At 39.9% G+C, this 21,805-nt stretch overlaps 1 protein-coding gene and 1 long non-coding RNA gene across 4 annotated transcripts in view; one reads left to right on the forward strand and one right to left on the reverse strand.

The window, feature by feature from the left end:
- Positions 1-439: 439 nt before the first annotated feature.
- LOC309635897 lies at positions 440-19,517 on the forward strand. Of its 3 annotated transcripts, none has more exons than XR_014249084.1 (3): positions 440-570; positions 2,747-2,851; positions 19,339-19,517. It is a non-coding gene; the product is annotated as an uncharacterized lncRNA (long non-coding RNA). The 3 variants fall into 3 exon arrangements; XR_014249085.1 differs by lacking the exon at positions 19,339-19,517 and adding an exon at positions 13,922-16,902; XR_014249086.1 differs by lacking the exon at positions 19,339-19,517 and adding an exon at positions 13,922-16,902 and having other exon boundaries at positions 2,747-2,845.
- ACTN2 (actinin alpha 2) overlaps positions 17,120-21,805 on the reverse strand; it is a 74,195-nt gene continuing 69,509 nt past the window's right edge. Inside the window, exons 19-21 of the mRNA XM_082407609.1 lie at positions 20,458-20,523; positions 19,390-19,548; positions 17,120-17,350 (exon numbers count right to left, since the gene is read on the reverse strand). Coding sequence (XP_082263735.1) covers positions 17,192-17,350; positions 19,390-19,548; positions 20,458-20,523 — 384 coding nt within the window. The 3' untranslated portion in view covers positions 17,120-17,191. The remainder of the gene's footprint in view (positions 17,351-19,389; positions 19,549-20,457; positions 20,524-21,805) is intronic.

The following is a 21,805-nucleotide window of genomic DNA, read 5'->3' on the forward strand; positions in this document are numbered from 1 at the left end:
GGGAGGGACCTCCCCTCAGGACCCGGGCGCGGCGACGACAGGCGGACCCCTGGCCCAGACCACTGCTCAAGCACGTGCTTTCTTCTCGGCCACCTGGCCTGTCCTTGGCAAGGGCCTGGCGGCTAGACCCGCGCGACCGGAGGCTGGGTCGCCGGGAGGGCGCGGGATAGACCCGAAGAGGAGGACGACGTGGCGGCCGAGGCGCGGGCCGAGGCTCACAGCCCCCTAGGGGTTTGGGGCAACTCAGAATACTGTTAGTTTGTGCGCGCACTCCAGCCTCAGCGTGGGAGGTCCCGCCCTTCAGGCCCGTGATTGGTCTGTAGGAGCTCGTCGCGGCTCTATGGGCTGCTAGATCTCAACCACTCACCTGAGGCTTTGCCCCAGGGGTTTCTGGGAGATGTAGTCCAGGGTCCCAGGTGCCCCTCTGAGGCTTTGCGCATCTCAGCCCGGCGCCCGAAAGTGCGGCCGCAGGGGGTCTCCCCAAGTTTAAATCCTGGTGTGAAGTTGGCGCTGACCTCAACATGTTGTATGATGTCAAGAGCCCGGTACTTGGGAGTCTTGGAAGACCAGGTACGAGTCACTCTTTACTGTTGACTGGCGCGGGGCAAGATACTTAACCTCTTCGTCTCCACTCTACACTTTATAAAATAGGAAATGATAGCGTGGTGATAATTACTATTTTGTAAGGTTGTAGTAGGGATGAAATAAGATCGTGTGAACGCGCTGGGAAAACTATGAAGTACATATATGCGTGTTAATTGTCACTTACTGACAATAAACGTTTATTGAGCGCGCACTATGTGTCAGGCTTTGGGCTACACACTTGGAATGCAAAGACAGACAAGGTACATCACCCCCCCCCCCACCTTTGTCTTAAGAGGAAGAACTCACAGTCTGGTTAAGACTAGTAATTGAACAGGGAAAAAATAAAATAAAAAGAATGACAGACAGTGTGCCAAAGGAACTCAGAAACCCAAGGGTGCTGGGGGAAGGTTTCGAAGAAGACGCTGAGTTCTGAAGGAAAAGTGTGTGCCAGCTAAGACCATTCCAGTTAGGAGAAACTCCCAGCTAGAACACAGCACTTGAGAGAATTTGAAAATAAAAGACAGCTGTGTAAGGCTAAGCATGCTAGGAGGAAAAGCAAATGAATCTAGAAAAAATAAAAGAGACAAAATTATGACGCCTACTAACTTTCAAAAAGAGCACAAATTTGCTTGCCCTTCTCATTTTGCTGTATGTAATTGTACCTCAATTGTTTAAATCTACAAAATTATAGTAATGTGTATAGCATCCTTACCAAAGACGGTCATACCTGGAGGGGGGAAAATGGAGTGAGTGGAGAGAGAATGAAACAAGAGTGTGAGAGGAAGGGGATATCCCTGAATAGCTGAAGGTCTTGTTAAGATTGTAAGGGCTAGTTTTAAATTTTTCACCTATCTCTCCAAGTTTGTTGATGTCTCTCTTGAAAAGTAATCTTAAAGGCATCTAGTCATTTACTATCCCCTATCCTAGTAACAATTCCAGGTATTGTATATCAGTCTCTGTTGTTAGCAAGTCGTCAGAAGTTTACTTTCTCAGATAAAACTGACCAAATTCACCATTTTCTTAGTTGTAAAAGGGGAACAAGATTTAAGGGATACATAATGCCTAAAGCAGCAGTGAATTCCTACTACAAAAACTCACACAACTTAAAGTTACAAGAATACTCGTGTGGGTTGAATTGTGTCCCCCCCAGGAAGATATGTTGAGGTTAGTCCTAGACTCCCGTACTTGAGAATGTGAACAAATTTGGATATGGGGTGGTGGTTGATGTAATTAACATGAAATCATACAGTAGCAGAGTGGCCTCTTTATAGGAAAAGGAGAGAGATGCACAAGAAGAAAACAGTCATGTGACAGTGAAGGCAGAGATTGGTGTGATGCAGCTACAAACTGTGAAGTAAAATTCATAGTTTATGGCCAGACAAGAAAAATGTAAACATAAAAAATTCTTCTCTGCCCTTTGGCCTCCTCTCTCCCGCCACTGTGCATTGTGTATCTACATTATGCATGGACCAAACCTTCTGCACCAGCAGGTTGCTGCTCCACCATAAAGAGCGACATTGTCCCAGCACCAAGACAACTCCTTAAAAGATAACATTCCGGGGCTTCCCTGGTGGCGCAGTGGTTGAGAGTCTGCCTGCCAATGCGGGGGACACGGGTTCGAGCCCTGGTCTGGGAAGATCCCACATGCCACGGAGCAACTGGGCCCGTGAGCCACAACTACTGAGCCTGCGCGTCTGGAGCCTGTGCTCCGCAACAAGAGAGGTTGCGATAGTGAGAGGCCAGCGCACCGCGATGAAGAGCGGCCCCCGCTTGCCGCAACTGGAGAAAGCCCTCGCACAGAAGCGAAGACCCAACACAGCCAAAAATAAATAAATAAATAAATAATAAAGAAATGTTCTAGGACTAAAAAAAAGGAAGGATATCATCTCAGAATATAAGGTATAAAAAAAAAAAAAAAAGATAACATTCCTTCTTGAGCTTGTAAGGGGTCACATGACCCACCACCTTGTACTTGGCAGATCCGGATTATGTAAACTGTCAATAATAGGTCATTTGATGTACAGCACTCTGTCTCAAAAAACGTAGGTAACAGTGCCTTTACTTCTAACCGGCGGAACAGTTCTCAGAGCTTTCTGAGATGCTTTTCCCCGGTTATAATCCTCAAATTTGACTCAAATAAAATTTTCTGTTTCTTTCTTAGATCGACTAATTAATTTTTTGTCGAGAAAACCAAGGAATGCCAAGGATTGCTGGCAAACATCAGAAGCTGGAAGAGACAAGGAAGGATTCTCCCCTGTAGGTAATTGTAAGAATTATTTTTAAACTTTCTCAGAAAATGCAATGTGTGGCGGGTTCTGTATTTTGGTTTTTGTTTTTTTCTTCTTTGATTTGGATTTTTTGGTTTCTGGGGGGGGTTAGTTGTTGTTATTGTTTGGGGGGGTTGGTTTTGTTTTGAATTTGTTCTGTTTTTTTTTTCTATTATTTTTTTCTTTTGGTTTTGCCTACGAGTAGTCAAATATTTTTGTTTAATAGACCGGAATCTGGTACTTAAGATGTTGAATTGAGAGCTAAACTTGATAATTGCTAATCTATCGTACTTATAAATGAGGTATAAGGAGGGGAAAGTGCTCTGACAAACACTTTTTAAAGTTCTGTCTTTGAATCCTGGAAATTTGTGTCCTAAACATGGAGGGAAATCAGAAATAATTTTTATTTTATTTTATTTATTTATTTTTTAAAACCTACACTTCATTTAATATGGGTGCTATTTTTTTTTTAATATTTATTTATTTATTTATTTTTGCTGCATTTGGTCTTCATTCCTGTGTTTGGGCTCTCTCTAGCTGTGGTGAGCGGGGGTACTCTTCATTGCGGTGCACAGGCTTCTCACTGCGGTGGCTTCTCCTGTGGCAGAGCACGGGCTCTAGGAGTGCGGGCTTCAGTAATTGTGGCGCGTGGGCTCAGTAGTTGTGGTGCACAGGCTTAGTTGCTCCACAGCATGTGGGATCTTCCCGGACCAGGGCTCGAACCCGTGTCCCCTGCATTGGCAGGTGGATTCTTAACCACTGCACCACCAGGGAAATCCCATAAATAATTTTTAAATTGAAAAGAGTACATGAAGAACAAATTCTTTTCTCATAACCAAAAAGGAAACTGGTTAAAGTTCAATGCGATCTAAACTAATCTAAAGTTCAGCAACCTAAACCAGTTAGTATTTTGCTTTGGTTTTCTTTTAAAATTTCAACATACAGGTGATTTAAAAGAATTAAGTGAACTAGCCAGTATTGTTTTCTGGCTCAGACTGGAAGGTGAAGTGCAATTAAGATAATCAAGTTTTGGGGAATTCCCTGGCGGTCCAGTGGTTAAGACTTGGTGCTTTCACTGCCTTGGCAGGGGTTCAGTCCCTGATCAGGGAACTAAGGTTCTGCAAGTTGCGTGACGTGGCAAAAAAAAAGAAAAAAAAAAGATAATCAAGTTGAAACCTAGAAATTCTATGGTTTGGGGGACATAATCAAACTCATTAAAAGATAGGAGTTCTTGTTATACTGGCTTTTAAAGACCTAATTGTTGAAATCCTATGAATTGTTAGGGCATTTATTTATTTCACAAATATTTATTGACACTGTTATGTGCCGGGCATTGAAGCTAAAATAATGAGACAAAACAGATCAAGGTCCTGCAGCCTAGAGGGTATGACAAATGATAATCAAATATATCATTATAAAACAAGATCAGTGCCACGGAGGAGGCTCTTTATAAGCTAGTTTCTGTTATCATCCTTGTTTACTGATGACAAAACCAAAGTAAAGAGAGGTTGGCTGGTCAGAGTGCAAGAGTGCAACAGTGTTTACAATTCATTGATCACAGACAGGTATAGATTTGTTTGTTCCTTCTCCACCCCCACTGCTTCGCTTAACTAACCAAGAAGAAAAAGGGGAAAAAAAGGAAAGAGAGAAGTTAAACAACTTGCTAAGAGGTGGTACAGCTGGGCCTCAATCCTGGGAAAACTGGTTTCAGCATTCCTCCTCTTTATCTGTAAGCCAGTACTTCCCCTTGAATAGCTGATGAAAGACCCCTCTAGGCAGAAAAATGGACACACGGAATTGCTTGCAATTTCAGTTGTTACTCAGATTCCCTGGCCTTAATTTACAGAATAACACGAGTTTATAAAATGTTGCCACGTCGTTAGAATTAAACAAATGCTATCTTCATTCATGAAACCATGGAATTTTAAGTATACTACATTTTCAATGGGAGATATTCCTACTTGGCTTTTGGGAACAGATAAACCTTTAATGTTTAAAGGGTTCATGTTTAAAGGTCACCAAACGTCATCCCCAGAGTGTTAGTACAAGACCTTCCTGAGCTCTGGTAGGCCAGGTGCCTTGCCTGCTCTTTTGCCTTGCTTACTTAAGTCTTTAAAGTCTTATTTTAGTACAGACTTTTTCTGGCTTGGTCCTAGCTATAGCTACAGCGACATTTAATACCTGGCACACGGTGGCATGTGAGGAAATAATGTTTGCAAGAATAAATTACTGGAGAAATACTGCAGTCATCATTTTCTGGACATCACCACTAGCTCAGCTTTCATAGCAGATGCTTTACTGGCAGAAAGAGAGATTTTTGTTTTATTTTGTCTTCACGAGGATGTAATTTGAAAGCTATAATCATTCTCTAAGATTGGAAATATGATTCCCTAATTAGCCAATGGTAAGATGAATCTCACTAAGGTTAACATTAAATAAAGCAAAATAATCCCCAGGCCAAGTGTAATTTGGTTAAAGGTATTAATCCTGGTGAAGAAACACCTGTCTGTCAGCAAATGTGGGGTTCAGGGCCGAGTACTGGTTAGGATTGGAGGCATAGACTAGGGAACTCGGGAATGTTCACCTGGTTGCTGGGATCTTTAACCCTGTTCCTGAGATGAAAGTGCAGCTGGTATCTATAATGGAGATTGCATACCTCAGGTTGTCCTGGTTTGATAGCACTAGTATTCAAAGGCATTCAACTATTGCCTGGGTCTTTATAGAAAGCTAGTCTTTCTCTGGTGACAGACAACCATGTTGGTATTGCTCTTCACATTTAAAGTGGAAAAATACTATACCTGGTGTATGATTAAGAATAGCCACGTATAAGTATCATGTACTTCTAAAACTATGTGAGGTACCTTTTACACTGGCTAGCCTGTTGGTATTTCTCTTCACATTTAAAGTGGAAAAATACTACACCTGGTGTATGATTAAGAATAGCCACGTATAAGTATCATGTACTTCTAAAACTATGTGAGGTACCTTTTACACTGGCTAGCCAGTTGGTATTAAGAAACTTAATATAAGGGTTCTTATTATAAAACCAGCAATTTGGATGTTGCACAGAAATGAACTATAGCCTGAAAACGTTAAAATTAAATAATGTATTTTTCTTCAAGTAAATATTTAACCACCAATTATTCTATTTGTCAAACATTATTAAGGTACATTGCAGGATTAGTTCTGCAGTGTGTTCAATCTTGGAATTTTTGTTATTAGGAATTAAATTAATTTCAAAGAAACTGAAGCCTATAGCCTTGTTCAGATTATCAAAATATATAATTAATATTGACAGCAGAACTTTAGAAAATCCAATAAAACAAGTGCCAATTAAATGCCTGAAGTGGATAAGCACCATGTCAGGTGCTTTGGGGAATATAAAGATGTTCAAAATAAGATTCCTTCCCCAAAGACCCTTCAAGACAAATTATGAATGAATAAGACAAAGCAGATCATAATAAATGGAATAACAGAAATACAAATGAAAAGCTACTGACTAGGGAAAAGGAAGTATAAAGTTCATTCAAAATATGAAGAACTGAGAAAGATTCATGGAAGGAGGTGAGTTTGGAGTACAAAAAATGGTGCTATGGGCTGAATGTTTGTGTTCAGATTCATATGTTGAAATCCTAATGCCCAATGTGATGGTATTAGGAGATGGGGCTTTGGCAAGTGGCTAGGTCATGAGGATGGAACCATCAGGAATGGAATTTGGGGTCTTATAGGAGAGGCCCAGCAGGGCTCCCTTGTCCCTTCTGCCGTGTGAGGATATAAAGGGAAGTCTGCAACCAAGAACAGGGTTCTCACCTGACCATGCTGACACCATGATCTTGAACTTCTCAGCCTCCAGAACTGTGAGAAGAAATATCTGTTGTTAATAAGCTACCTAGCCCGTGGTATTTTGTTAGAGCAGCCCAAACAGACTAAGACAAATGGGTAGGAAGGAAAAGGGTATTACTTGGCTGCAAGTAATTTTTTGAAGAAGGGCACATAGATAATAGACGTTCTAAACTCTGCCATATGTAAAATGTCTTTCTACTGTTCATTTACATGCGCAACTAACTGGCTGCCTATGAAATTCTTGATACACAACCTTTTCCCCTCAAAGCTGATTGCTGCGTTGTCTTCTTCTTTTTTTTAACAGCTTTATTGAAATATAATTCACATATCATGCAGTTCACCTATTTAAGGCTTATAATTAAGTGGATTTTGGTGGTATTGGTATAGCTTTTGGAGGAACTTCAAACTGTTTTCCATAGTGGCTGCAGCATTTTACGTTTCTACCAGCAATATACAAGGGTTCTAATTTCTCTGTATCCTTCCCAACGCTTGTTATTTTTCATTTTATTGTTAATAGCCATCCTAATAGGAGTAAAATGGTATCTCATTGTGGTTTTGATTTGCATTTCCCTAATGATTAGTGACGTTAAACAACTTTTCATGTGTTTATTGGCCATTTGTATATCTTCTTTGGAAAAATGTCTACTTAAATTCTTTGCCCATTTTTGAATTGGGTTGTTTATTTTTTGTTGTTGTATTGTGGAAATTATTTGTGTATTCTGGATATTAATCCCTTATCAGATACATGATTTGTGAATATTTTCTCCCATTCTGTGGGTTGTCTTCTCACTGTCTTGATAGTGTCCTTTAATGCATAAAAGCTTTTAATTTTGTTGAAGTCCAGTTTATCTACTTTTTTTATTACTTGTGCTTTTGGTGTCATATCTAAGTCGTTGCTAAATCCAGTGCGATGAAAGTTTTCCCCTGTGTTTTCTTCTAAGATTTTTAGAGTTTTAGCTATTAAGTTTAAGTCTTTGATCCATTTTTAGTTAATTTTTGTGCAGGGTGTAACATAAATGTCCAAATTTATTCTTTTGCATGTGGAATCCAAATTTTCCCAGCACTATTTGTTGAAAGGACTGTCCTTTCCACATTAAATTATTCCTCAGTTCTCTATTGCATTGGCCTATATGTCTGTTCTTGTGCCAGTACCACACTGTTTAGCTTTGTAGTAAGTTTTGAAATCAGGAAGTATGTGTTCTTCAACTTTGTGCTTTTTTTTTCTAAGATAGTTTTGGCTATTTGGGGTTCTTTGAGAGTTCATATGAATTTTAGGGTGACTCCTGTTTCTGTAAAAAAAAAAAAATGCCATTCGAATTTTGATATGGATTGCATTGAATCTATAGATTGCCTTGGGTAACATTGACATCACACAATATTCCAGGTCATGAACATGAGATTTATTTGGTCTTCCTTAATTTCTTTTAGCAATGTTTTGTAGTTTTCAGTGTGCAAGTCTTTTACCTCCTTGGGTAAATCTATTCCTAAGTATTTTATTCTTTTTAATGAAGTTGTAAATGGAATTACTTCATAAGTTCCATTTCAGATTGTTAATTGCAAGTGTGTAGAAATACAACATCAACACCTCAAAATCAGTTGTATCTGCAACCTTGCTGAATTCATTTATTTGCTCTAACAATGTTTTTGTGGATTCATTAGGATTTTCTACATCCAAAATCATATCATCTGTAGAACAGAGATAATTTCACTTTCTTTCCAATTTGAATGTCTTTTATTTCTTTTTCTTGCCTAATTGTTCTGGCTACAACTTCCAATTCTTTGTTTAATAGAAGTGGTGAAAGAAGGCATCCTTGTCTTGTTCTCGATCTTAGAGGAAAAGCTTTCGGTCTTTTACTGTTGAGTATATTAGCTATGTGTTTTTCGTTTCATATGGCCTTTATCATATTAAGGAAGTTTCCTTCTATTCCTAGTTTATTGAATGTTTTTATCATGCAAAGGTGTTGCATATTATCATATTCTTTTTCTGGGTAATTTCAAATGTCTTATCTTCAAGTTTGCTGATCCTTTCCTCTGTTGGCTCAAATCTTCTATTAAATCCCTCTAGTGAGTCTTTCAATTCAGTTATTGTGCTTTTCAACACTAGAATTTCAGTGTGGTTCTTTTTGATCATTTCTATATCTTTACTGATACCCTCCTTTTATTCATACACCATTTTCCTGATTTCCTTTAGTTCCTCTGTCCATGGTTTCCATTATTTCATTGAACATATTTAAGATAGTTGATTAAATGTCTTTGATTAATAATTCTAAAATATGAATTACTCAGGGATGATTTTTGTCCAATTCTTTACTTCCAATGGATGGATCATACTTTCCTGTTTCTTAGTATGTTTTGTAATTTTTTTGTTGAGAACTGAACATTCTGAGTATAATGTTTTGGTAATTCTGGAAATCTAATTCTCCAACTCCACAGGGATTGCTAGTTTTTGCTTGTTGAGGTCTACAGCCATGTGAATTTTCCAAACTAATTTTGCAAAGTTTGTATTCCTTATTAGGTATGATCACTGAAGTTTCTCTTCCATTGTCTCTGCGGTCAGTCTTTGACCTTACAAAGATTTCCTTAAATGTCTGGCTCCCACAAGGGGAAAAATAGATCCTGTTTCTTTAAATCCCCTCCTTGCTGGGAAGTCTTTCCTTAAAAGTCCAGTGTCCAATGAGATTATGGAATTGAAGTTCTTTATCCCCAGTAGACTGCAAGTTCTTTTTTTTTTTAATTTATTTAATTTATTTATTTTTGGCTGCGTTGGGTCTTTGTTGCTGCGTGCGGGCTTTCTCTAGCTGCGGCAAGCAGGGGCTACTCTTCGTTGTGGTTCACAGGCTTCTCCTTGAGGTGGCTTCTTTTGTTGCAGAGCACGGGCTCTAGGCACGTGGGCTTCAGTAGTTGTGGCACATGGGCTAAGTAGTTGTGGCTCGTGGGCTCTAGAGCACTGGCTCAGTAGTTGTGGCGCACAGGCTTAGTTGCTCCACGGCATGTGGGATCTTCCTGGCCCAGGGATCTAACCCGTGTCCTCTGCATTGGCAGGTGGATTCTTAACCACTGCACCACCAGGGAAGCCCAGACTGCAAGTTCTTTAAAGACAGGGACCATGCCTTATTTATCCTTGGATCCCCACTCTTTATCACAGTGCCTGCATACAGCAGGAGCTCAGCAAATCTTTGTTGAATAAATGATAATCTCTCAACTCCTAAGCTTTTTTTGTTGTTGTTGTTGTCAAGGGACATATGGCCTCAGTCAGTGCTTGCACCTGCTTCACTCTAGTGCCCACCACTGGCCAAAGCTTGTCTGTCTCTTTCTACCCTAGGGCTTAGGTCCCCAGAAATTTCCCAGGGACCGTGGTCCCTGGGTGAGGGCTGTCTGCAGGGCAGCTCACTGGCAGAATAGACATTATGGATACTCCTGAGCTTGCTGCCAGCTTTCTCGAGGTTGATCTCGGCCAGATAAGAGGAGGGCTGGTTGGTACATGAAGGAGGTGCTTGATGAAAATGTTTGATAGGAGGACTGGTCTGACAGTGAGCGGTGTGCAGGTGGAGTGACCGGGAGAGAGTCAAAGACCAACACCCACCTTCCACCCCCATAGAGAGCTGAGGCGGTTTTACGACAGAATATTCTTTCATGCATGGTAATAACAATCATTCCAAGATCCACGGAAGAAAACGAAGACATGATTTTGAGGAGGCTGTTGCAATAGTCCAAATAGGAGATAAGGGCCTGGTCTAAGGCAGAGGCAGAAGAACAGAGACACCTCAGATGGGTCTTCTGATCCTAAGTTGAAACCACTCAGTTTAGTGTCCCTGCCTAGTTTTATCTTCTGTGCCTGAACGTGAACTAGATTGACACAGACTCCTTTTGAAAGTTGATATTAACTAACATTGGATGTCCCTCTTATTTACTGAAATTCTCTCTTTTTTGGCTGCACCACAGCTTGTGAGATCTTAGTTCCCCGACCAGGGATCGAACCTGGGCCCCTGGCAGTGAAAGCGCCAAGTCCTAACCACTGGATGGCCAGGGAATTCCCCTGAAATCTTCTATCTTTAAATTGATATGTCCCAAAACGTGGTTAACAAGAGAATTTTAGGTATGTGAAAGAACATTCCTTCTTTTGATAGATAGGACAGACAAGGAAGAGTTGACAAGGGCCAGCACTGCCCAGGCTACACTCCTGAGGTCTGCTGTCAGATTTGCTTGACCTCACAAACCCCAGCTGCCTGTCAAGACTCCACCCCAGAGCCTTCCATAGTTATCAAGATTAAGTGGGGCAATGAACAGTTAGTTTATGATAACCATTTGGGGGCTGCCAGATGTTGGAAGAAGAGGCAATAAGCATATAATTCCATAGCAACAGCTTGGTGTCCACACAGCTCCCCACTGAAAAGAAATGCAGTGGTTGTAAAACGAATGAATGAATGACTGTGTTGAATTTGGTACAAAATGTCATTATCATTATCAAAACTCATACAAAGATACGTTGAGAGATTAAAAAAGAAATGGAAGTGAAAATGTTTAGTACAATCTAAAATATCCTAAATGTAGCTATACAACCAGGTCAGGAAGCTGTCAAGGTTAATACCATATTATTTAGGGTAAAGCTAAGCTGTTGTAACAGAGATTCTAAATATAATAGCTTAAAACATACACAAGTTTCTTTCTCCACATGGCAGTTTTGAAGAGAGCAGCCCATGTCACTGGGGCCATCTGTCAAACAGGAACCCAGATTTCTTCTAAGCTGTAGCTGTGCCATCCCTTCGACTTACCAACTATGAATGATGCCTACTATTTTTCCCTTAAAGACTCCTTATTTAGTCCAATATACTCAGGAAGAGTTAGGGGAAATTAATTTGAACACACCTTTGACAATTCCCTTTTTAAGTAAAATGTTTTTATATTATCATGTGCTTTAATTATATTTTCATCAAAATACTGGAGCCACAGATTTACAATAGATAATTGAAAAAATGGAAAACGTCCCCCATGTAGCCTAATTACCCAAGTCAGGCTAAATGATTAACTAAATCAGCCTTACTTTCTGTTGTTAAATAATAATAATAATAATAATAATAATAATAATAAATCTGACTTCATTTTCAATTCAAATAAACTCTTAACACATTTTGAGGAATAGTATAAAAACCAGAGAAATAAATATTGCAACAAACCTTGTAAAGGCAGTTAAAATGCCATGTGCTAATAGAATTAAAATTTTCATTATGTAAATTTTTCTCATTTATTTATGCAGTGTAATACGTACCTACACTTTTAAGTTATTCATGAAGCAAGGGAGATGCTAAAAGGAGTGGCACTCCTTTGATAAGTGTGTGTGCTTATGTTTATGTGTACTGAAGTCGTGTTTGGGAATAATTAAATAAAAATCATGTATAAAATTAGGAAATAATTCCATTAATTTCCTTAGACATTCTGATCAAACTCTTTCAAAGTATTTAATGAAAGAGTAAAGTATAAACTGCCAAAAATTAATTACTCTGGTATCTAGCATGAATTTTATTTTTTGGCTAACATGAAATAGTACATACTGGATATTTTATAAGATGAAGTAAGTTCAAGATTGTCACAGGAAAATGTTGTAGGCTTGGATGACTGTGTTTTAAGTGCCTTTTTGTATAATACACATCAAATCTAAAAGAAATCATGTAAACAATTACCACAGGTTTTATCTAATGAAATTTGAAAACTGTGGTTGTCTCAGAAAGCATTCCTATTACCGGCCTGTGCTGCCTTCTTTATTCAGTGGTGCTTTTCTGATTGGCTAACTCATTCTAAGGATTATTCGTTTTTTGTTTAATTTATTTTATTGAAGTATAGTTGATTCACAATGCTGTGTTAATTTCTACTGTACAGCAAAGTGACTCAGTTATACATATATACATTCTTTTTCATATTTTCCATTATGGTTTATCACAGGATATTGAATATAGTTCCCTTGTACAGTAGGACCTTGTTGCTTATCCATCCTGTACGTACTAGTTTGCGCCTACTAATCCCAAATTCCCAATCCTTCCCTCCCCTCCCCCACCCTTGGCAACCACAAGTCTGTTCTCTGTGTCTGTGAGTCTATTTCTGTTTCGTAGATAAATTCATTTGTGTCCTATTTTAGATTCCACATATAAGTGATATCATATGGCATTTGTCTTTCTCTTTCTGACTCACTTCATTTAGTATGATAATCTCTAGGTCCATCCATGTTGCTGCAAATGGCATTATTTCATTCTTTTTTATGGCTGAGTAATATTCCATTGTATATATGTACCACATCTTCTTTATCCATTCATCTGTCGATGGACATTTAGGTTGTTTCCACGTCTTGGCTATTGTGAATAGTGCTGCAATGAACAATTGGAGTGCGTGTATCTTTCCAAATTATAGTTTTCTCTGGATATATGCCCAGGAGTGGGATTGCAGTATCATGTGGCAACTCTATTTTTAGTTTTCTGAGGAACCTCCATACTGTTCTCCATAGTGGCTGTACCAATTTACATTCCCACCAACAGTGTAGGAGGGTTCCAGAGGGTTCCCATTTCTCCACACCCTCTCTAGCATTTGTTAATTGTAGACTTTTTAACGATAGCCATTCTGACCAGTGTGAGGTGGTACCTCATTGTAGTTCTGATTTCCATTTCTCTAATAATTAACAGTGTTGAGCATCTTTTCATGTGCCTATTGATGGCCAGGCATTTAAAACACTCTGATACTCACCGTGAAAGGAATGTGTGTGCTCAGGGCCTGGGGAAATCCAAATAAAATCTTCTAAGCTCAGCAGTTGTGGCTCACGGGCTCTAGAGTGCAGGCTCAGTAGTTGTGGCACACGGGCTTAGTTGCTCCACGGCATGTGGGATCTTCCCCGACCAGGGCTCGAACCCGTGTCCCCTACATTGGCAGGCGGATTCTTAACCACTGCGCCACCAGGAAAGCCCCGTCATTGTAGTTTTGATTCACATTTCTCTAATAATTAGCAATGCTGAGCATCTTTTCATGTGCCTGGTGGCCATCTGTATGTCTTCTTTGGAGAAATGTCTACTTAGGTCTTTTGCCCATTTTTCAGTTGGGTTTTTTCTTTGTCCTAAGGATTATTCTTGAAAATAGTTGAAAAGAATTGCTCATGTTTAAATAGATGACAAAAAAAAAAAAAAGCCATTTATTTCTTATGGATGCTCTGATTTGCCATCACTTCTGCCCATTTGTTTTACCAACAGGGAAGTCTGCAGTGCTGTGGAGATAACTTCGGAAAGACCTTAAGGTCCCAGGGAATCCTTGGCTAGTAATTCTCATTGACAAATCACAACCACCTCCAGCTCCCAGCTTAAAAAGAATGATGGTTTGTCAGTTGCTTAAGTATTGAGTTATTAAGATGAACCAGTTTGCAGGGCAGAAATACAGACACAGATGTAGAGAACAAACATGTGGACATCAAGGGGGGAAAGTGGTGGTGGTGGGATGAATTGGGAGATTGGGATTGACATGTATACACGGATGTGTATAAAATAGATAATAAGAACCTGCTGTATAAAAAAATAAATTAAATTAAAAATAAAGTATTGAGTTATTAATGAATGAATCCAAAAGGGGAAAAAAAATGTCTCCTTCTTTGCTGATTCCAGCTGAAATATGAGAACGCCTCACACAGGACAGTGCAATCACTCTGTAGGTTCCTGCATCTGAGAAAGTTCATGGACACAGACACACTCAGTACCTTCTTGTCAAATATTCCAAGGCAACTGTGGGCAAATCTTTGTCAGCTTGGTAACAGTTAGATACTACTTCTTAAAATACAAGTTTCTGACTTTCTATCATTTAGATTTATTTCTTTTCATTGAAAGGCTGTAGAGAGCTCATCTCCAGCTTATTTCATGAACATACACGAATCAGGTACGTAGCAGGAAAGAATATGAAGCCAAGTGTACCCATTTGAAATTCAGCCATTGCCAAGCATTTGTATATTACCAACCAGATGGTGCAGGGGTTGGCCTGGCCATTCATACGGTCCTACCATTAAGCTTTCCAGTAAGAGCTTCTCTAATTGTCCGAGACTTCCTAATTACTAATGACCCTTTCCATTACCTCTAATCCAGTGATTTTCAATTGAGGGTTATTAGAATCCTCCATGGAGCTTTTAAAAAATGCAGATGTCCAGGTCATAACCCAGACCATCACAACTTGAAACTCTGGGGTTAGGACTGGGTATGCACACATTTTCAAAATACCTACTGGGGACTCTGAAGTGATCTCCTGGGTAAAAATTTCTTCCTAATCCATTTAGTTTCCTAATCCATTTATCACTCACCTCTAACTGAGTCAAACCTTAATTCCTCATCTCAAATTTACCCTTTACCCAACAAGCCAGTCTCTAATAATTTAAGGGAGGCAAATACTAAACCAAATGAGAGTTTTTAATGATGATGGAAATTTTACATGAGAAAAGTTTGTGGTTAACCAAAGAAGCTGGTTATTCTTTGAAATAATAAAAAACAGGGATTCCTTTTCTGTTACAAATTAAGTTTAATAATTCAGCTTCAGAAATAAAAATAACTTCTAAAATGAGAGTATAAACATGTTAAGTGTTTTCAGAGTTTATTTCCTTTTTTCATTTATTAGCAGATAGTATTGATCCATTCTCTTGCCTGAATGTTGTAAAGAAATTAAAGTTTTAGGTAGATGAACTACCTATACCTATCCTAAAACACCACAAATCCCCCTAGTAGCCTCAAAGGCAGAACAACTTCCCATTTTTTCCTTTATGTTTATGGCTGGAGTATAGTACCTGCTCGAAGTAAAATAAGGAGTCACAGTTCATCTAAATGACACCCCAAAAGTGTTTGGCACTGAACTCAAGGACTTAGATATTTCAGGAATTTGTAAACTATCAACTATTTAATAAAATGAGGCAAATTAAATGAAATTTATAAAAGTTGAAGATTCTAAGTGGGCCAATTGTGTAAAGGTATTAAGTTACCAGACAGTCATGAATGGAAAATATCGCATTTCCAACTACTGGTGGAAATCTACAAAAATCTGAGGAAACAAACTGTAGGTAACACGTTACTGCTTTTCTAGTAACACTTTAATTGCTGTTTACAACTGTTTTTGTTTATAATTCATGTCCTGATCATTAAGGACTCAGATATAAAAAGAATGCCTGCTTTATTCTCTACAGGCTGTCAACAAGATGGAAAAACTGGGGAGGTACAGCATACGGTAGCACAAGCAGGAAAATGAACGAACACTGACAGATCTAGCTGATGGTGGGAGCCACTGGTGTCTTCTGCATGGGGCTTCCACGCGGACAGAGCCAGACTCAGGATGTGTTAGGATGCATCATCCAATCACAGCGGGAACATGCACTGAGTGCTGGCAGAAACATCTAGGAACTCCTACTACACGAAATGAATTCACCTGAAGTATGTAAAGGTTCTACAGTGAAAGAACTTACCTCTACTGTTGTTGAGAACTAGTCCTTTCGTACTAACTCTTCCTTCTGATGCCTTCTCTTCACCATATCATAAAACTCAAGGTATAAAGGAGAAGTTCTGCCTGGAGAGCTTATAAAGGTACCAGTTTTTGACTTGTCCCCTGTTATGAACTACTATCAACACCTGTTTGTTTAAAAACAGAGCACTTATGTACGGTCATCTCTTGAGAACCTAACATACTAACAAGCTCTAGACAAAGTACAGAAACCTGGAATCAATAAATAATCCTAAAAAACTCATTTTACCTAGTGATTCCATCTTCTTCCCCGGCAATTAAACTGACTTCCATGTTTCCTGAGGTCCCTACTTTGGAGGATGAGTAAGGCATTGAAACCCACTAATTAGACTACATAGTCCTAAATAATGAAGAGCTGACTATAATCTCTATCTAAAATGTTTTAAGTACTGAAGCTCTTTTGGGTAGTCTGTTTCTATTCCCTGGAAGTTCCATCTCACAATATTAAATTCGGCTAAAGAGGCGACAGTACCATTTATCTTAAATATAGCTAATCTTTGGATAAGCAAGAAAGTAAAACACCAGTATCCCAAATATATTCCCCTAGGGATAACCATATAAGCATATTATATATATGAAGAATATTTTTTAAAGTATCAAACATTTACTATTATTTTTCTGCTCTTGAATCTTGGGTATTTGGGAATTTTCCCATTTTGTACATTTCTTCTGTCCCTAGGTCTTCCTAATTTCACACTACTCAAGTAATTTGCTTTGTTTTATCAAAGAAACCAACAAAAACCCTGATATTTCATTGCATTTGGCTAGAATCTCAGAAATAAAGAAACTTATTTGTTAAGTACGCTATGTCATCTACTGGAAAAACTTCAGCCATATTACATTGCTGGCAATAACTGAGCTGCAAAAAAAGTTGTCTCTCTCTCTTAACTGAATAAAGCTTGTCAAAGTTTCCAAGAAACAAACTATAACTTGAGCTTTTATTGCATTCTGCTGGGACCAGCGATTACAGAACCCCGGCCTCACAGATCGCTCTCCCCGTAGAGTGCGGAGGAGAAGGCGGCGTAATCCAGGGCGCCGGGCACGCTGCCTGGGCCCGAGTAGGCAGGCATCCTCTTGATGCAGTACTGGGCCTGGTCAGGGGGCAGTTCTCTGCGCAGCTCCTCCGCCAGGATGTACGGCTGGAAAAAAAATACACACATGTTTGCAAAATCAACTGCAGAAAACACAGGAACATAAATGGTTTAAATACACTGCTTGCATTTGTGTAACTTTAAAAAAGGACTAACTGAATCACTTTGCTGTACACCTGAAATTAATACAACATTGTTAATCAACTATACTCCAATATGAAATAAAAATTAAAAGAAATAAATTAAAAATAGAAAAGGACTAAAGGCAGGGTGTCTAATGTGCACAGTACTGGACAACCAACAAAAGGCTGAGTTTTACTTGTAATTCATCATCTGGCCAGCAGGAAATTTAATATACTTCATAAAGGCAAAGGGAGCAGTACCATCAGTACTTCTCAAGCTGAGCCATAATGCAAGTGAAAAATACTATGACGTAAATTCCATACCAGAAAGATTAAGGGAAGGCTGGTTTACATCATATGCTGATGAAAACGCAGGATTATTTAATTTGAAATTATCAATTTTTTTTTTTTTTTAATATATGTGATGTGTGCTTTTAGAAAATGGAGTCACTTTCCTACACAGTTTATTAAAAGCTAGCGGCATGTTACCACTGGAGAAAAGCTCTTTTTAAAACAAAACAAAACTGACATTGAACAATGGAGTCTTTTTTTTTTTTTTCATGTCAAATGTCCAAGAGGAAATAGGGTAATTCGCATAAAACAGATTGGCTGGGCTTCCCTGGTGGCGCAGTGGTTAAGAATCCGCCTGCCAATGAAGGGGACACAGGTTCTAGCCCTGGTCCGGGAAGATCCCACATGCTGCGGAGCAACTAAGCCGTGCGCCACAACTACTGAGCCTGAGCTCTAGAGCCCACAAGGCACAACTACTGAGCTCGCGTACGACAAATACTGAAGCCTGCCTGCCTAGAGCCCGTGCTCCGCAACAAGAGAAGCCACTGCAGTGAGAAGCCCGCGCACCACAACCAAGAGTAGACCCCGCTCACCGCAGCTAAAGAAAGCCCGCACACAGCAACGAAGACCCAACACAGCCAAAAGTAAATAAGTAAAATAAATAAATTTATTTTAAAAAAAACAGATTGGCTGGTCAAGATAAATAGCAAATATCATATTGTAATTTATAGTAGGGTTTTTTGGGGGGTTAAATAAGCCTTGGTTTATTATCTCCTACATCAGTTGGACTTCTTCCCCTCCACCCCTATCCCCATGATAAAGGATTCATTTTAAAACAAATGTAATTATTTTAAAGATAGTTTATCTTGTCTGATAAGGGTTTTTTTAAGGTAATAAACATGGCCATGTTGATGTGTTTCTTTTTTTTTTTTTGGCTGTACCGCACAGCATGTAGGATCTTAGTTCCCCAACCAGGGATCAAACCCATGCCCCCTGCATTGGAAGGTGGAGTCTTAACCAGTAGATTGCAGGGGAAGTCCCATGCTGATGTGTTTTAGAATCCTAACTTCCCTTCCCTCTCAGCTAGAACACAGGGTAAAGGAATCATAGCCCAAATTGAGTTTATACATACTGAGATGTTTTTATATTGTTTTGGGAAAGAGATTTTAAAATTCTGTACTTGCAATTAAACTCCTACTTAATTTCTAGGCTTCAGATAATGAAAAAGTAGCCAATTTTTTAAATGAATGAATAGCTCTATTTAACTTTGCTCCAGGGGTGGGGCACAGTGTCAGGGTCATTGATCCTTGAGAGAAGGTTCTCAGTTTTATAACATCTGAATTGCATTGTTCCTTCTTTCCGAGTCATAGCTACCAACCCAGAATGTGAAGTAGGGTCGAACCAGAAAAACACACAAAAAACTGCAAAATACATACTCTCGGTTCCTTCTATAAAACTCCCCGTAAGGACAAGCACAAATGCCAGGACAGAATGTCTGTGTTTAACCTGTTCTGGGTGCATCACTGTTATGTTTACGTGCTTTCTGAATTCAGTGCTGATGTGGTACAAAATGCCATACATCAAAATGGTTATTATTTGCAACGCTGTTTCCTTTTTTATTAGAATGAAGCAGTGGGCTGTCACAAAAGCAGAAGAAAACATGTCCATGCAGACCTTGTCGGAAGCCAGGATTCGGAAGGAGGCGATGACCTGCTCGGCGGTGTCGGTGTCGGCCGTCTCTCTGGTCATGAAGTCAATGAAGGATTGGAAGGTGACGGTGCCCTGCCCGTTGGGATCCACCAGGGTCATGATGCGGGCAAACTCAGCTTCACCCTGAGGCAAGGTTGCAAAGAAACATTTACTTCAACCGTACATAACTCTCAGCAGTGCTGTTCTCCTGCTTTTACCTGTTGGCATGCAAGTTCCTTTTTGCTTGAAAACTTACATATTCCCTGCACTTCCCTTCCGTTTTTGGAACAGATTCCCCTTACGGGTGACTTAAGTTTACTGCCATCAAATGATTTTTAAACGTTGCTGTAGCATCAACCCAGAAGCTCCTGAATGTCAGAATTCCTTCCTCTCTAACCCATGTTGCCGTTGGGACTTAATATAGTTATGGAAGAGGAATTCAAAGAGGGTTAGGCCTTTTCTCAGACTACAGTTGAGAAGAATAATACTGCAAAAGAGAAGGCAGGTCAGAGGAGGGTTCTCATGATGCTTATTTGACAGTTCTGAGAGGAATCAAAGCAGCTCATGTTCAACATTACACGTTAGCAGGTAATAGAGAAGTGAGGGTATAAGGGCACACTCACAGCCCACAGGGAAATATAAGATTTCTTAGCTGATTTTTACTAAAAACTTTTTACCTTCTAAAATACTAGAGGAAAAAATACTTTAAAACTCAGCAGGAAAAGCCACTGAAGTATATACTTTCAATGGGTGAATTGTATGGTATGTGAATTATCTCTCAGTTAAAGCTGTTTAAAAATCATCAGGAAAGTTTATCTTCTCTTCCTTCACTAGAAAAAAACCAGCTGACCGATAACTGAATGAAAATATATGTTCTGGCTCTGTGAAGTTATTTTTATATGGTACCAGGCAAACCTTCAAAAATGTTACCCTAGACAATGTAAATCAACGAACCCCAAATGAGCTGCCAGTTTAAGGCAGTTGTCTCCTATAATACAAATCTCAGCTCAATAGAACATCACATGGTAGTAAAATTTTCAACTTCTGTCTTACCAAGTCATAACCCATGGAGATCAGGCAGGCTCTGAAATCCTCATGATCCATCAGGCCATTCTTCCTCTGCCGACAAATACAAAGAACAAAGAAGTTGAGGGCTTCCCTGGTGGCGCAGTGGTTAAGAATCCGCCTGCCAATGCAGGGGACACGGGTTCGAGCCCTGGGCAGGGAAGATCCCACATGCCGCGGGGCAACTAAGCCCGCACGCCACAACTACTGAGCCTGTGCTCTAGAGCTCGTGTGCCACAACTACTGAAGCCCACATGCCCAGAGCCTGTGCTCCGCAACAAGAGAAGCCACCGCAGTGAGACGCCCGCGCACCACAGCGAAGAGACCCTGCTCGCCGCAACTAGAGAAAGCCCACGCGCAGCAACGAAGACCCAACGCAGCCAAATAAATAAATTATAAAAATAAATAAATAAATAAAAAGAAGAAGTTGAGAGTTAGAGGCAAAATAAAAAAACTCTACTTGACCAGGGAACAAAATCCAATACAAGAAGGACACTTTGAGATTTGCCAAATAATTTGTAAATGTCATCACTGACTTAGAGGAAGGACAGACCCGACACAGGGATGTTAGAAAATAGTTTCTTAAAAAGGAAAAAGGAGGGCTTCCCTGGTGGCACAGTGGTTGAGAGTCTGCCTGCCAATGCAGGGGACACGGGTTCGAGCCCTGGTCTGGGAAGATCCCACATGCCGCGGAGCAACTGGGCCCGTGAGCCACAATTACTGAGCCTGCGCGTCTAGAGCCTGTGCTCTGCAACAAGAGAGGCCGCAATAATGAGAGGCCAGCGCACCGCGATGAGGAGTGGCCCCCGCTTGCCGCGACTAGAAAGCCCTTGCACAGAAACGAAGACCCAACACAGCCATAAATAAATAGATAGATGAATAGAAGTTTTGAAAAAAAAAAAAAGGAAAAAGGAGAAAAGGAGGGTAAACAGCAGTCAAAAATGAAAGGAGACCACACATTCAAGAAAGCAGGAGGGACTACCCAGTGCCAGTGAAAATAACCTCATCAGGAGCTGCCCACTGCCACCCACCGATGGCCGAACACACTCTAAGTGTTCTGAGAAATGCTCACGCTCTCGCGGCCCCAGGCAGTCCTCACTTGTAAAATTCCCCCAAAGATGAAAGCATGGCTAGGACTCAGACTGGAAAGTTACCCCGCAGCTACTCTCAGGCCCGGGTCCCTCCAAGACACAAAAATTCTTAATTTAAACTTCTAAACTTGGCAGGTTCTGCGTTGTCTGCCTTTGAACTTTGGTTGCAAAAGACAGTCTCGTTATCCTAGATTCAAATAAATTTGGGGTTTTTTTTCCTATGAGGTGGCCCAAATGATTGAGGG

Source organism: Balaenoptera borealis, assembly GCF_965194805.1.
Source record: "Balaenoptera borealis genome assembly, chromosome: 10".
In the NCBI taxonomy this organism is placed as follows: Eukaryota; Metazoa; Chordata; class Mammalia; order Artiodactyla; family Balaenopteridae; genus Balaenoptera; species Balaenoptera borealis.